Below are 17,553 nucleotides of genomic sequence, written 5' to 3' on the forward strand. Positions count from 1 at the left end.
CTTTTACTGTTTTTTTTCCACATTGTGGTTCACAAAAACAACTCTTTTGAAAGCTCACAGTGGTGCACAGTTGTAAAAGCAGGGTGAAATCACTTTGTAACATTAATAAAATATAGTGAGGAGTGATAAAACAAGATAAAAAAAAAGTTTTGGACTGTCACCGTGAAGCAAGATAAAAGTGCAAAATAAACATGGAAAAAAATAAAAAAAACTTTCATAAGGGATTTGTCCTTGTCAAATTGTTTTTTTTTGTCTATAATATACACAGATTGACACACATTGCACACATTGAGCCTTTTATCACACATTCTTTGAAAGAATTTAATTATTTCCATTTCATTTAGGATATTGGGTTGATATATACTGTATATATTCTATATTGAAAATTGATAAAAAAAACGTATGTAAGACATTGTACCAGTAGATAATATACAGCATGTGACATCTGTGATTTGCAGGCCAATTGTCAAGAAATCATACTGAAAATCTTCACCAATAATGTGTTAATGGTTTCCTTTTTCAGATTGCACTTTACATTTGGGATAATGGGAAAGGTCCAAGTTTAACACCAGTCCAAGAGCTATGCACGGAAGAGGAAGGTTCTCCCAGAGCTGACAACTGTGCAACTACAGTCAACACATATCTCCCGTATTGTGTAGGTGCATTGTCTTTCCAACCATGCACTTTCTCTTTTTTCTTTTTTGATGTGTTCAGACATGAAATCTGCAACTCTTACTTAGTTTCTGTAAACAGAGACCAGGAAGTGAAGGACATAAAGTGTGGTGCTATAAGAGTAATCAAAAGAATTGTTTTCATGATAATTTGGTGAATGAAGTGTAAGGCAGTAGGTTGAGACAAGACGGAGGCTCTTTTCTGAATGATATTTCCCAGAATTCAGTGGGGAATCCTTGTCATCCTCCATCACTTCACCAGTTTGAAGGACACAGTTCCTCCCCAAATTATAAAACAGGAAGAGAGGATTTTACTGGCTGTTGGCCTCTGATATCTTTGCCAAAGAGAGGCTGAAGGTGGATAGAATATGTCTGAACAATGGGCCTGTGAGTACATGTTGTGAGGTTTTGAATTTTGAAGCCAGTAAGCGACTTATCTGCCTGGCAGTTTATAGAGAGGGTAAAAAAAGGAGGAGCCTAGGAGGGGTTTAGAGAAGGGAGCTCAATTACTGGAAGACAATTTTCTTACTGTCACCTGACCAGTTGTCTTCCTCTGATTGGTCAGGTGTCTGAGGACAACAAGTCCTGATTCTCTAAAGCCGTCTGGGTAATGTGGTTGCATCCACCTTTTAATAATTAAAGCTCGCATTAGTGTAAACAAATAGTATTTTGAAAGGTTGCTTTGAAAATAGATTTAATCAGGCATACAGATGGTACCCAAAATATTTTTTTCTGCAGGGATAGCTCACGATTACAAAGATTCATCTATCTGGTCATCCCCCGGCACTTCTTTCTCTTGCCAGGAATGGAAAATGCAAGAAGTGGCGCTCTATTTCTAACCAGAGAATAAGGACAGTATTTTACAAAATGAACTTAATGCGTCAGGTAGCCACCTTTTGTTTGTAACCTCATTTCCTAATGTACACTGTTCTCCTTGGTGTTATGCAGTCTTGCTGTTCCTCACATAATGACATCCATCAGTATTTAGAGGAATCTGGAAGATACCCAGTAGGCTCCACTCCACCCAAAAACAGACAAATTGCATATAATTTTGTGCCGCCTGCATTGATTTCTGGGATAAAGCCAGAAAGTGGAATGGCCTCACTGAGGGCTTTGGAACTCACCAGACTGTAGATAAAACACCTGGTGCTTTTTTGCAAAGTGACCTAATAGGGATTGACTTACTGTAGTAAATCTCATTCTCGACACCTCTCCCATTTTATGCTGTGACTGCTATCAATTGTAGTATCTTGTCGGCACTGACTGCCATTTTCTCTATGCGCTGCTGCAGCAATTCTTTAATTATAGTTTTATCAACTTCTCTGAGGGTTAACCAACATATTTCTGCAGCAATATTTTTTGTCTCTCCAGCTTTATTGTTCTGTAGAATTGTGGAGCATTTCCTCTTAAAATCATTTTACTACAAGCTTAACAGGCAGATAAAAAAATAGCATAAAACAAATATGCCTCTCAGCAATTTACAGTACATTGAACCCCATGACAATATTAATTCAGATAAAAACTTCACTTTGCCAAGTTCTGTATATAAAAATGAAAGAAATGCATTTCTTAGCATGCCCTCAGGTGGTAGAAACCTCAAGATGGCTCAGTATCAATATTCATCTCTCACTTTAAAAGCAGTCCTGCTTGTCTTTCAGAATGATTTTGTAACAATACATAATATAAAAGCCAGCTTAAAAGTCACAGTGTGACAAGCAGACGTGCCAGGGACTTAAAATGTGGTGATGAAAGGAGATCGCAAAGCAAGAGAAATCGGAAGCAAAACACAGCAATTATTTTAAAAGCGAAGTTGTGTTTTCAGTTGAAAGGAAATTGATTCTTAAAAAACAATCATACCTTATTTTCTTATGGGACCTTAAATCACATAAAAATCATAATGTTTTCCTAGCACACATTTTGAAAGTTTAGGAAAATTACCATGCTACTTTCCCCTCAGGTTTGATGAGATGATGTAACAAATAAATAAATTCGTACTAACTTTGTTGGTTATTGCTGCCATTACTCTTTTTTCTCTTATGCCCAAAGCAAGATATTAATTCACTGAACAGTATTGCATTTGTAAAAAAAATTGAATATCATTTCAGAGACCTTTTAATAAAAAAATGTTCTGCAATAATTACCATCCTTTTGATTGCTCTGATAATAACAGCAACAATTACAAGAAGAGCAACAGCACTGTGGTTCTTACTGCCAATGGTCCTGTAAAACATAATTGTAAGGTCTTTTTTGAAACAGATAGTTTTGTATCAATATGTAATGAGAAAATGTTATTTTAAATATTTTAAGAATTAGTATAAACAGTACTGTTCGATTGCCCCATTGTATGTAACACCTGAACTACTTCGATTAATTTATTCATGGTAAAACTGCTGTCACTAACTGTACCATGAAGAGCAATTCAGTTTTGCGTATTTTGTAAGGTGATTCTTTAACTCTGGCTGTACCTAAAGTACGAGCTGTAATTTCATCTCTGACCAGAATAGTTTCTTCTGTAATCAAGTAGCTACTTACTGTAGCTTGCTTCCAGAGTCACCGCCCTGTCTTTTTGCTTCCATTGTTTCATGCTTTTGTATGTGTTCAGAAGCATCAGGTAATCTAGTTGGTTGTTTTTCTTTTGTCTGAGGTGTCCTACTGTATATAAATCACCCCAGCTGGAATTTTGCACATTGTTCACAATTTAGCTCCTGCCTGGAGTAGACATGCTTCTGAAGTAATCTCTAAATCAGGGCTAAAATAAATGATAGACAACAGCAATACTTTCATTCCTCAGTCGATGCAACTTGTAACCAAACATAAATGCAGTAAAGAAAGTTTTATTTTTGTTGAAAACATGTTTTCATGTTTTGTGCAAGTGACATTATCAGGTAACATACTGAGAGTGAACAGAGTAATGACTGACAGATCTACGGATTTGCATTACAATGGCACTATGCATTAAAAAAGTTGTTCAACAAAAGGACATAAATTTTGGAACAAAATTACATGCTCTGTAAGCTATGGCAATTAATGGAAGACATTAGTCTCATTTGCTTGTTATTGCGGTTCATTCCCTACTGATTCAGCAGCAACTGAGAAAAATAGATTCAACTTGTCAGACACTGAGCTTAAAAAAGCACACTGAATTTCAGCGTACATGATGACTGTAGAGCATCTTTGCCTTATAATGACCCAAGGCTTTTTTTTACTAAAACAAGACGGTTCAAACTAAACGAACAGCAAGGCATTAAAAAAGCCATTTAATATTATAATATTATCTACCTTATATTGGCAGAGGTGTCACCCTGTATTTAATATTTTATTTATACTTTCATAAGAATTTGCGCATTGCACTGGAAAGGAATACTATCGAGAATTGTGAATTTTTAAATTCACATTTCTAATTATATTTTTATTATTATTTACAGGGAGATCCTGTGAAAAAGGAGGATATCTTTATTGCAGTGAAAACATGCAAAAAGTTCCATAAAGAGAGGGGTAAGTAATCAACTTAAAGAATAGCATGTTGTTCACTTTCACTGAATTTGATTTTGAAAGATCTTGAGATCCCTTACATCCCTATGAGGAATTAGAGGCATTTCTTCTGCTAACAAAAGACTTGTAGTCCTTCATGCTAACGTAGTATGAAATAGATTAATTAAAAAAGAAATCTATGAAAAACCCAAGCTTAGTTGAAATCAGCATTTAACTGAAGTGCTATACAGTATATCAAGGCAGAAAAGCAGGTAAATGACTAATTTTAAGGTTAAGTAGTAACCAAACAAATATATGTCAAATTTAAATTGAATTGCATGGAAGGTTAATTTCGATAGTACTCTATTCGCACTACATAAATGATGAGAACTGCGTGAACATTACCTCAACACAAGGCTCTTTTGAAAATCATTCACTTGCTTTAATTTAGGTTAATCACAGATCATTTGAACACAGTAAACCAAATGAAATCATGAATATAGAAAATTCAGTGATCTTTTCAGCATTTAGGCATCAGAATCTTTACAAACTAAATTAAAAAAAGGTTCACAAAAAATCTGGAAGAAATAAGATTCTCTTGCTGAAACCAACCATATCCCTGTTATCTTTCAATTACTGTTGTTTGTACTGTGTTGATACTTTGAAATATTTGCATCAGTAGGCCTTCTGCTATATCACTGTCCTAGATAGTGTGAGGCAGTACCAATACTAACTTTGAGTTTGCCACTTAAGAATAGACAAACAATTCCGAACAACAGTTAAATTTCATGAAACTTTGCCATAATTAACCATAATCATATTAAACTGGACAGTAAAGATTAAGTCTCAGCTCTCTGGCTGGACTTTAAGAAATTGCTGCTGGAACTGATCACTGTATACAAATATTTTGCTAGGTACTTATTTTTATACATTACCTTCTGTATCCCCAGATAAACTCGATTTACATCATCTTCTAGATCCAGCTTTGTTTATTCCTTTTAAATTTTTGAAGACTTAGATTAGATTTCCCCCTGAGGGCTCAAGAGTCTTGTTGCCCTTCACTGGATCTTCTCTGAGTCATTAATGTCTATTTAATGAAGTGAGAACCACAACTGATATCCATCTGAGCATTCTTTTGCACAATGGTGTGTTTTAGCTGTTCGGTCATTCTTCATGCCATGCTCTTCATCACTAATTTTATCAAGAACTGATTAAGAACAGTCAGACATTTTTTTTCATTTGATTTTCAAGTACAGTATGTAGGAAATTTGAGATCATTTGGAAAATGCTTTCTCTCAGTCAAAATCAGTCTCATGAATAAAGGATTAGCTCACACATATATCAACCATATTGTATATGTTTTTTTAATCAATTATTAGATGTAAACTCTTAAACTTCCTTCGAACCTACCTGTCATTTCACACAAAGGTGAATTACAGAAGCTCCTTTACTGTGTTTTTTTTTCAAAGAAATTAGTACACTAAGGTTCTTCTTTCTGAAGTCAGCATTTCATTGTCATTATACTCATATACAGGTATATGGTATAACAAAATGCTACTCAGACGATAAGTAGTACAAAAACAATACAATTGTATAATTAAAGAAAGACAGAGACAACAGGCAGTTAGCAAAACAACAAAAGGTAACAGGTAATGTGCAAAACAACATCAGATGTGCAAAAACGTACATCAACAGAATGAAATAAAGGATAGAAAATTATGGGGAGTGAGCTATTTGAATTGTAAGGTAGAGGTAGATTTCAATGTGTGGTTGAGTTTTTGGTAAGAAAGAAGGCACTTCTCTCTCACGAAATTCAACTTTCTCTAAAACCACAAATGACTCTTAGATTCTTTTCTCAATCTCCTTCTGACTGTATACATATTCATTCTAAAAGACCTCCTCAGTGAAGGGAGAAATTAATTTTCTACGTTCGGTGCCATACAACAAAAGTCCCAAACTACCTGCGGAAAAGTTTTAATTCTGATCAGCTGTACTGGATGTCACTAGCAACTGATGAATCGACATTGGATGTCTCAAACCTAAAGCCACAGAATTCTCCTGTCCATTTTTGTAAAAACCACTGCCTTCAGAAACCAAGCAGTAACAAAAGCTGACTTCCCACAACATGAAATGAGAATTTGCAGCTGCAGTGTTCTTAACCACAAGAACCTAGTATTTCAGGAATGATTTACTGGTTTTGTTTTAATAGAATCAAGTCTTACAAAACTCTGTGTTTCTTTTTTTATTGTTCCTGAAGACATTATTGGATAGTATTTTGCCCTTTTTGGGTACATTCCACTTGATGGAACTAAGTCTGGAAACAACGTTATTTGTCATATACTGTATGCAATATGTTATTGTAATAGTTTTTGTTTCAAAGAAGCAGCTCCTCCAGGATAGATGGGTTCATGTGCCAAAGTGTATTATCAGGTTCATTAGAAATCAGGTCTTGACACCAGCTTACCAAGTAAGAAATTGTATAAAAAATAATAGAGCTTCTCCCTATAGTCAAGAAAGGCCGATGAGAGTCACACAACTTCTTTGCTGATGACGCAATGTGTTTTCAGAGGAGAACAGATGACAACCAAAAACTAACACAGAGATAGTTATTTACAGTACGAGTAAAATCACAGGTCCAGCCTTTTACAGAGCCATGACCTGGCTAAATTCCACTTTGGGTTTTACATACTGGAAATACTAAAGTAGGTGAAGTAGTTTCTCTTTTCTGTACCTGATCTGCTGGGCCCATAAGCATATAGTGGCTGCCAAACATTACCCAGGTGGATATTGCATTTTGGAGGTTCCCTTGACGACGTGGGTCCTCCTATACAGTATGTACTCTATAAAGCACGGAAAAATCAAAGCTCCACGAAGGCAGCAGACGGGACTCTGTAGCTTGTGTGCTGCTGGGGTCTACATGTGTTTGGCACGCCATACCTGCGTGTTGAGGGAGACTGCTCCCTCTGCCTGAGTCCGGAACATTCAGTCCAGTCATAGACGGCCCAAGTTTGTGTTAGGTCTTCCGGCTGTTACACTGTATCCCTGCCTTGGCTCCACTCAAGGTCTCTTTATTTTGCACTTCTAAGCAAAGTGTGCTTCCTAAATAAAAACCTTCTGATACCATAGTCCTCCCCTTCTTTGTAGCCCATGTACAAACTGTCCATTGTCATTCAATTATTTAAAACAAAAATTCATGTAATGCTTTATTTAAAAACCATTGTTTTGCATGGGCTAAAAATGTGCTCAAGCAAAGAGATTGGCATTTATTTCCAACGTAGTCTGCATGTAACAATGTGATCATTATTTTGAGAGAATCTCAGACAGAAGCAAACTTATTTGATAACATGCCTCAAGGAGAGAATGCATTGTTGGGAAATACTAAAACCTTCGTAACCTTTCTCTGAAATTGCTTTGTAACTATTCATGATCACAGCTGAGTGCAATTAATTATTAAGATTTCTTATTCACATTAACTTACATTAAATTACAAAATGCAACATATAATAAATATAAAAAATTGCTAGTCATGCAAATTACGCAAATGTAAGGGGATACTTTGGGGACTAGTTCATACTCTGAATTACATGCGTTCAAACTTGGAATTGTGGAAAAACCTTTTGGTTCACAAAATAATAGCATTAATTACATTGATTGGGTCATAATTAAGGAGTGTGGAACAAGACACATTGTCACCTTAATCCCGAAGCAGCCAGAGGTTCCACCTTCAAGACCAACAATCTTTGACTAAATACAAGGCTGTCCTGCAGTTCTTCTGTTGAGCTGGCTGATTATACTGTACCATTAAATAATTCTCTTTTCAGTCCTTATAACATTACATTAACCTTGATTACAGTATATGAGACACCAACAAATCAATCACATGAAAATAAAATAAAACAACATTAAACTCTTCCACTTGACAAGACCATATTTTTACCTTCCAGCTGTTGGGTACATTTTTTGCGTGACAGAAAAAGCGTTTCATCAACATTTTTTTATTAAATACTTTTAATGTATGCAAATTAGAGATGGTAACTGCCTGTACCCAGGTAAAACAGATGGCAGGTTTTCTAAGGTGGTGAAGATTGTATAACTGCAGGAAGCTGTACTAGAAGAAAGACATGCTTTCAGACAATTGGCATTTGCATTTTAATTTTTTTTAATCATTAGTGTTTGCCTTCTGAAAATCTTCTGGATCATATTTGATCCTGAATGTCATTTGTATTACAAAATACAATAGAGTTAAATTAAATGAAACTCCACCACAGTAGATTACAAATGATACAAATTAAACTGCTAAGAACCTCAAAACATTGTCTATAAATTTTCGGTTTGTTTATGTGTATTTTCAAATATCTGTGGTTTGTGTCTTGGCCAGCTGCTTTAAATGGCTGCCAGACTCTTCAAATCAGTGATCAAAGGACCTAAGCTGGTACATAATGTTATTCAGCTTTACTGTAGATCTGTCACTTGGCAGTAAAATGCCACCAGAGAAATACATTCCATTATAAGTAAAAAAAGAACAAGTTTGAATCTGAAAGAGAAATCTTCATTAAGACAGAAATATCAGAGCAACCTGATGTCAGCAAAATTTTAGTGGTTATTTTAGTGTCTGTGAGAAAACAAGTGCTAACCTTTGCTGAAATGGTAAACATTAAGAGGTCCTGGTACATCGAAAAGAACATTTGAATAAACATTGAATAAAAGATGCATCTTGTGTCCATGAAGGTCAGAAGCACATCACAAAATAATGAAAATGTAAAGCACACGTCTGTTGTCTACTAATTGCAATGATAATCGTAATAATTAGTGAGCTTCTTAAAAGCACTGGGAAGCTTCGTCATCTAACAGGCTGATACAAGAGTAATGAGTCTGGAAATTATTTGTTTTTAGAATGCAAGGCATCATAACATTTAGGCTTCACTAATGTGCAATACTGCAGGTCATTTTGTACCCGCTGACAGTTCAGCTTTAAATTGTAGATTAAAATTGTGAGTTAGTCTGCTTGTTTTGTTAGAACAGAAGGTGAATTGAAGCTGAAGAACTCAGATTGCTGCACAAAATTTTATTATAATTAATAATTGAATGGCATCTGTATATACAGTATATACTGTATCGCTCTGTACTGTTTGTGTTATACTGTTTGGTTGTGACTGGGCAATCACTATTGAAGTAAGGACCCATGAAGAAAAGCCCTTTATGGTACTGTTAGACAACTTGCAGACGATTGCAGTAAAACTGTAGCTCTCGGGACAGTTAAGAAGGCAATTACGTTCACTCAAAATTCCAGTTTCATCACATACTGTACCACCAACCAAAATAAACATATTCATTTCAAAACAGTAAGAGAGCTTTAACATTGTTTATTTTCTTCCAGTTCCTGTTGTGAAGAAGACCTGGGAGAAACATGCTGCTTTGATTGAGTACTACAGTGATTACGCAGACTCTTCAATACCAACCATAGACTTGGGGGTGCCCAACACAGAGAGAGGCAAGTCAGAAATCTGAATTTCTGAAAATTGCCAAGACGCAGTAGCACATAGCTTTATATGGTTGTTAATTTAAAAATATCAGAAGTTGCAGCTGTTGTCGTGAAATGAGTCTGCAGCTAAAGATAATATACTGTAGCTTTGAAACCTTTGTAGAAAAGCTGAGGACACCTTAATTAAAGTACAGTATTTACACAACACGCAGTTGCTATATAGCTGAGTAAGAAAAAGTGTTTCTTTTGGGGTCTTGAAGTTAACAAGCATGTAACACTTGAAAAAGGTGTAGATTTTAAATAGATACATCTATAATCATTCTTGTATTATAAAATGGTCAATTTTATAATTACAATTAAACTAATTTTATAATTACAATTAAAATAGTAATTTTTTTATTAGAAAACTATATAATATGCATACTGATTATCAGAGGTACAACAGAACACAGAAATATTGGGAGTACCAGAGTCCCGATTTTTTATTAATACTGTGCTAAAATGATGTAGTTTACAAAACTAGTTGAATTACAGAGAGCAAGACAATAAAACCTAAATTTGGTCAAACTGAAGGTGCTACAGGAATAAATCATGTCATAAATGCATGAAAGAGAGCACAGTGCCAAGAGTTAGCACTACTCTTTCATAGTTCATAGGTCTTAGGTACTGTATTATTTTTAGATCAACACATTTTATATGGATTTGGTATATTCCACTGACCTTCCAAAGACATAGTGGTTATTTATTTTGTTCCTTTAAGTTGTCTTAGGTTCTTGTGTGTTTAACACAGTTTAGCAATGGACTGGCATCCCATCCTTGTGACTTGACCAGGAATCAGCAACTTTCAGATAGTTGGATTGATAGTTGGATTCAAATGGATTGATAAGATTTGATTTTGAGAATCCTCAAATCAAAATTTTGTTGGCTGGAATGAGACTTGTAGATTCTGACTTTTAGGTTTGGTGCAGTTTTTTTGGAACATACTTACAGTACTTTTACTTCATTAATAAAGAATGGTGTAGCTTATTTTTTAATTTGTATTCTACTTAAGCGTTGTAAAATTTGAAAAATACAAACGTGTATACAATGTTAACATTACTGTTGTTGTTTTAATGAAAGCCGTCAGAAAAACATACCTGTCAACCATTGGTATAAAGAAAATCTGGCTTGGAAATTCATTTCAGAGTCCAAACCTTATATTTGTTTCATCTTTCACAAGACTGTTGGTAGCAAATGGAAGCCAGGTGGTGCTGATGCGTGATGTACTCAATCACATACAGTAGGATTGCAGCATATTTTGACTGCTGGGTTACATTCCATCCCCTCTCAATTAATGAGATCATGAGATGTGATTTGTTGCTTCTTCTGGATGGCTGGAGCAATTATGTGAAGTCACACACTCCTCAGCAGAAGGACTGGCAGTGCAGGGAAGGTTGCAAGAGACATCTGGGACAATAGAAATGGAACAACAGAACTTGGAAAGGCTGGTGCCTGAGCAACCCAGCTTTAAAACATACAGTACTGCAGGTCTCCTTGCTCTTCTCATAAACAGCGATGCTGTTTTCCTTATTTTAATAGTATGGAAAATCTGCCTCCAAATTGTCAATTGTCCAAATTGTTGCCTTCATCAACATTTCTGTTGGAATTTATAAATCCAGCCTCATTACTGGTCGTCAATCCAATGGGTACAAAGTTATCGCTTTACAAAATGTATAATAATAATAATAATAATAATAATAATAATAATAATAATAATAATAAACTTTATTTTATATAGCGCCTTTAAAGGTGGCTTCTCAAAGCGCTTTACAGGATGACAATAACAAATAAGAAGACTACAACAATAAATAAGAAGATTTCACAAGATAGGACACAATTATAATTACAACAATACAACAATAACAATAGAGGAGTATATACCTGTACTGTTCTCCAAGCAGTTCAGTTTGGTTTGTCATATACACAAGTGCAATAAAATGCTTATTTGCATGTATGCTCCAATACAAAGACATTAAAGGAATCACCAAAAACATAAACACAGAACAGCAGCAACAAGTTAAATAACATACAACTTTAAAAAAGTTTTAAAATGCATTATCAGGAAATACCAGTCTCTCTCTCCTGTTTTCTCAATTCACCTATTGGAGTTTGGTCCTTCCAATCTTTTGATAGACAGGATTGCTTTAAGCATTTGAATTATGCCACGCGTTGTGTTTTATTTATGAACTGACTCATTTCAGATTATTGTTGTGTCTTGGAGTGCTAACAAGTTGCCCGTCGAATATGCGTATGTGGCAGCAATGCTTTCCAAGTCAAATCTTGTAAAGCAAGAATTGCTTGAATGTCATTACTCACATTGTTCAACTCGAACGTTGTTTGGAAGAACAAGCAGCGAATTATTCATGGAGAAGAATGAAACACACTTCATCTAAGAGATTTAATCTCAGAGTGCTCGGCATTATAAGAGAAATTGCTCCAGCAATATAAATGACCATACATGGAGACATTTCCTCCTGGTTTATTACATATAAGCATCCTATTCCTTCAGTGTCTTTAGTTGGAAGTTTTGCAAGATATAGTGCTTCCACTATTTTACTTGATGAATCCCATTACTTCCTTCTAAATTAAAATTAAATATTTGTTGCATACTTAGTACTTTTCCCAGGAAGATTACTGTTTTGTTTTTACTTGGAAAAACATGTTCCAATTTTCAATATTTTCATCTTCATGTTTCAGTAGAATAAAAGCAGAGTAACCCGACAACGTTTTTCTGAAAATTTGTTGTGTGGCCATTCAATTGTTTCAGTTACTCTGCTTAGTGTTTGCCTAACTTCCATGGGGCAGCTGGCTTAAAGAAGAATCAAGTTAGTGTTAGATCTGTACAAACAAAATAAATCCCTTCCTATCTTGGCTTATTTCTTTGGTTTATTTCCAAAGATAAGAAGAAAAAAGGGTGAAGCAAGACTCCATGCATAAGGCCCTCTTAAAGCTACCATAACAAATGTTTCTTAAATAGTAATATTGAGTACAAAGTTGACTCTGGAACAAAATACTAAGCCTTGCTATCAGAGCAGACATTATCATGTCTTTCAAGGTCTGCCTTTTGGTCTGGTCTGTTTGCACTGTGTAGAGTGGATTTCAAGAATGTATTTGAAAATGATGCAGCAAAATAAGATCTTTCTTTTCTTTTATTGGTTACCTTTTTTACCTTGTCGAACTGTCATAGTTTTTTTTTAATCATATTTTTGTTATGAAACATGCCTAATTGCACAGGTAGACATTCTCCAGCTAAACATAAGATCTAGCTGGAGATTTATTTTCTTTATATCCTTTTTGCCATTTACTAAAACAGCTTATTAGCTTATTTAATATCTCTAATGTTAGCATTTTTTAGCCTTCATAGGCTGGAGGTTTGGATTTCCTTTTGCAAATGGTGTAGCAGGATGTGGGATTTAGAGATTTAAACCTGTGACTACCGTTTTGTTTTTTAAACGCTCCACTTGGGAATTCTGTATTCCTAATCTGCCTCAGTCTCTCGAATGACTCAATTAAGCAGTCCCGGAGGAGAAAAGCCCCTTCTGTTTCTTTGCTTGCCTAATTTGTTTGTGAAGAAAGTATCAAATGGGTTTAGTTTTTAGTCACCTGAGCATCTTTTCACCGTCTTTACAGAAGTGACTGTGCTCTAGAGACTTGTGTCATTTAAGCTTTGTGATTCTTTTTGCCTGCTATGTTCAGCCTTAATAGTCTTAGAAGAAAAATTGTAAGAGTTTGAGTTTGAAAAGCATTTGACCTTGGGTAAAGTTTGTTTTCATTTCCTTGTCTTCGATAATTTTTCTGTCGCTCTGTAGATTTTTTTTTTCCTGAGTGTGTAATCACCATTATGTGTAGTGTACTTACTGTACATACTGTACTCAGATCTCCAGCAACGACTCCTGCACTGCTCAGGAGAGAATGAGGCACGTGATCTGCTCCTTGTGCTTCATTGCTTGGGGACTTGTGGTCACGGTTGTCTAATTGAGATGACTGGGGATCGAACTCTGGGCTGTGGAGATGAACCTGCACTCTGAACACAAACCACTTAAGACTGACTCCAGCTGAAAGATTCATTCAGCTTATTGAAGCACGCTGACTGAGGCATGTCTATTGTTCCGTAAATTTCCAGCATAAGAATGGAATTATTATTCCTCCTTCTCTTTTATTTTGTTCTAATTGCACATATGTTAAAAGGAAATAAGTGGAACACATGTAATACATTCTGTAATGAAACCAGATACACTGGCCCTGATTATCCTGAAGTCGTAAGTGACCATAATAATAATTTGCCACCAATTTTCAAGAAGCTCAAAGTTCTGATGCATACCGGACAATGCTGTTTTGGTAACAGTGTCCTGCAAGGCGTTGCTCAGGGCTACCTGTATTTTGGCAACAAAAGCTACCTTGGATCTTGGACAGTGAGACAGACAGAGAAATTTGATTCATTATTGAGCTTTTGATAATGGAACGTTTTGACTGCCCTGGGGAGTAGAAAACTTGTGTACTTAATAACTTCCATACACATGCAGTATTTAATAACTTAAGCAGATACTTTGCATAAAATAGTGAACATGGTTTTTATCACCTGGCAGTTAGAAATTTTGTACATTGTTCTCCATTTTATGTAGATCTGCAGTGCCTTTGTAACACATTTGTTATTTTCATCATCATTAAATATTGGTGAAAAATTAAATGGAAGAGTTAAATGTCACTAAGTACATATAATACATGATGTCTTATAGATCTTTACCAGGTTAATATATTGTTTAATGGTGTAATACAGTATTCATTTCATTTCTATTTTCTGTTTAAAGACTGTTAACTTTGCTTTCAGTAATACGTTCTTATGATTTTAACCTGGTTTATTGTGCCGTACTGCACTGGCCTCTCATAATACCATGATATACCATAGTTAATGCTTACAAGTGCTGTGCAATACTGCCCTTTTCAGTGACTGCAATTGTGAATCATGATACTTTCATAATCTAATACAGGAAAACATTAAATTTAGATGAAACTATGGGAAATATTTGTGAAAGCAAAATATTCAATACAAAAATGAGCCTTCAAATTAAGGGAGGTGATGTTTCGGAGAAGATGAGTAAAAAAGCTGTCACAAGAATTGTTTGGCTCTAAAGAAAGTCCTAGGAAACCACATTCACATGTCTGAAAATTTCCACCGGTGTGTCTATTTCATCATTAAAATGACTGATTGCTATAATTATCTTTATCGATGCTGTGTTAATGTGTTCATCAAACATCAAACAGGTGGTGTTCACTTGAAAGGCTCTTGATCTTTTGTACAATTTTCTGCAAAATATTCCTAGCAACTAACTGATGAAAAGGGTCTGTGTTGCTGTGGAGATTTCTCTTGCTTAAGTAGCTTTAGTGTAATCTTGTCTTTAGATTACACTTATAGATAGGCATAGCTTTGTCCTTGGGTTTAACTGAACATGAGTTGCCATGGCAAGTTTTAAGGTAACACTAAGAGGACCTGCCTGAACCTTCCTTGGTATGATGCTTAAAATGCTCTGTGTTTGCAGAATAGACCATGCAGTAGATTATCTCACTTTTGTAGATATACAGTGCCTTGCGAAAGTATTCGGCCCCCTTGAACTTTTCAACCTTTTGCCACATTTCAGGCTTCAAACATAAAGATATAAATTTTTTATTTTATGTGAAGAATCACCAACAAGTGGGACACAATTGTGAAGTGGAACGAAATCTATTGGATTTTTGAAACTTTTTTAACTAATAAAAAAATGAAAAGTGGGGCGTGCAAAATTATTCGGCCCCTTTACTTTCAGTGCAGCAAACTCACTCCAGAAGTTCAGCGAGGATCTCTGAATGATCCAATGTTGTCCTAAATGACTGATGGTGATAAATAGAATCCACCTGTGTGTAATCAAGTCTCTGTATAAATGCACCTGCTCTGTGATAGTCTCAAGGTTCTGTTGAAAGCGCAGAGAGCATCATGAAGACCAAGGAACACACCAGGCAGGTCCGTAATACTGTTGTGGAGAAGTTTAAAGCCGGATTTGGATACAAAAAGATTTCCCAAGCTTCAAACATCCCAAGGAGCACTGTGCAAGCGATCATCTTGAAATGGAAGGAGTATCAGACCACTGCAAATCTACCAAGACCTGGCCGTCCCTCTAAACTTTCAGCTCAGACAAGGAGAAGACTGATCAGAGATGCAGCCAAGAGGCCCATGATCACTCTGGATGAACTGCAGAGAACTACAGCTGAGGTGGGAGAGTCTGTCCATAGGACAACAATCAGTCTTACACTGCACAAATCTGGCTTTTATGGAAGAGTGGCAAGAAGAAAGCCATTTCTCAAAGATATCCATAAAAAGTCTCGTCTAAAGTTTGCCACAAGCCACCTGGGAGACACCCCAAACATGTGGAAGAAGGTGCTCTGGTCAGATGAAACCAAAATCGAACTTTTTGGCCACAATGCAAAACGATATGTTTGGCGTAAAAGCAACACAGCTCATCACCCTCAACACACCATCCCAACTGTCAAACATGGTGGTGGCAGCATCATGGTTTGGGCCTGCTTTTCTTCAGCAGGGACAGGGAAGATGGTTAAAATTGAGGGGAAGATGGATGCAGCCAAATACAGGACCATTCTGGATGAAAACCTGTTGGAGTCTGCAAAAGACCTGAAACTGGGACGGAGATTTATCTTCCAACAAGACAATGATCCCAAACATACAGCAAAATCTACAAAGGAATGGTTCACAAATAAACGTATCCAGGTGTTTGAATGGCCAAGTCAAAGTCCAGACCTGAATCCAATCGAGAATCTGTGGAAAGAGCTGAAAACTGCTGTTCACAAACGCTCTCCATCCAACCTCACTGAGCTCGAGCTGTTTTGCAAGGAAGAATGGGCAAGAATTTCAGTCTCTCGATGTGCAAAACTGATAGAGACATACCCCAAGCGACTTGCAGCTGTAATCGCAGCAAAAGGTGGCTCTACAAAGTATTAACGCAAGGGGGCCGAATAATTTTGCACGCCCCACTTTTCATTTTTTTATTAGTTAAAAAAGTTTCAAAAATCCAATAGATTTCGTTCCACTTCACAATTGTGTCCCACTTGTTGGTGATTCTTCACATAAAATAAAAAAATTATATCTTTATGTTTGAAGCCTGAAATGTGGCAAAAGGTTGAAAAGTTCAAGGGGGCCGAATACTTTCGCAAGGCACTGTACATAGGTAGGTTTAGGTCTTTTGTTTTGAAACCAAACCAAAAAATGTATTAGTGTTCCCTAAATTTATGGTCTACATTTTGTTTGTATTTGATCTCCTTGTCATCATACATTATAATTAATTTTTGGTGTTCTTCCTGTCTACTTTTGGTTAGCATTTCCTAGGGTGTATTGTTCTACCTTACAGGTCTGGTCTCTTTCTCTGACAAGCAGACATTTTGTGCTAAATGTAATTCTCTCCAGGTCTTATTCCTTTCCATCGCCTTCACTGATAAGCCATCAGTTTTCTTTCTAGAAACATTTGTGCAAGGTTATAAGCTGACTGTTGCAAGTTTAAAAAAGAAACATTTCTCTTTTGTTTGGCTCTACACTTTGAGGCAGAATTAACTAGATTTTTAATTTCAGTTAGCATATACTTTATGGCTGTAAAAGCCGTAAATCCCAGTGGCTGTGAAACTACAGTAAGTTTTCCGTTATTCAGTTTTAACTATGCAGATGTGGTTTCACTCTCCATCATTTTTTAAATCAAAAAGTCTTTGGTTTCTCTGAATCCTTGTATGTTTTTTTCAGTTAATTTAGTCTCTGATGACCAATAAGTGACATGCCCTCCAGCAATTGTTTTCAGTTGCAAAGAAGGCACTTTCTATTTAAGTGTCTTTGACAGAATACTAAGGAGCTGTTTG

General features: G+C 35.9%; 1 protein-coding gene across 4 annotated transcripts in view; it reads left to right on the forward strand.

The window, feature by feature from the left end:
- b3glcta (beta 3-glucosyltransferase a) overlaps window positions 1–17,553 on the forward strand; it is an 89,244-nt gene that overhangs the window by 63,055 nt on the left and 8,636 nt on the right. For all 4 annotated transcript variants that reach the window (XM_069190137.1, XM_069190138.1, XM_069190139.1 and 1 more), the window contains exons 9-11: window positions 524–655; window positions 4,097–4,166; window positions 9,520–9,633. In XM_069190137.1, coding sequence (XP_069046238.1) covers window positions 524–655; window positions 4,097–4,166; window positions 9,520–9,633 — 316 coding nt within the window. The remainder of the gene's footprint in view (window positions 1–523; window positions 656–4,096; window positions 4,167–9,519; window positions 9,634–17,553) is intronic.

This window comes from Lepisosteus oculatus, chromosome 5 (genome assembly GCF_040954835.1).
Source record: "Lepisosteus oculatus isolate fLepOcu1 chromosome 5, fLepOcu1.hap2, whole genome shotgun sequence".
Lineage (NCBI taxonomy): Eukaryota > Metazoa > Chordata > Actinopteri > Semionotiformes > Lepisosteidae > Lepisosteus > Lepisosteus oculatus.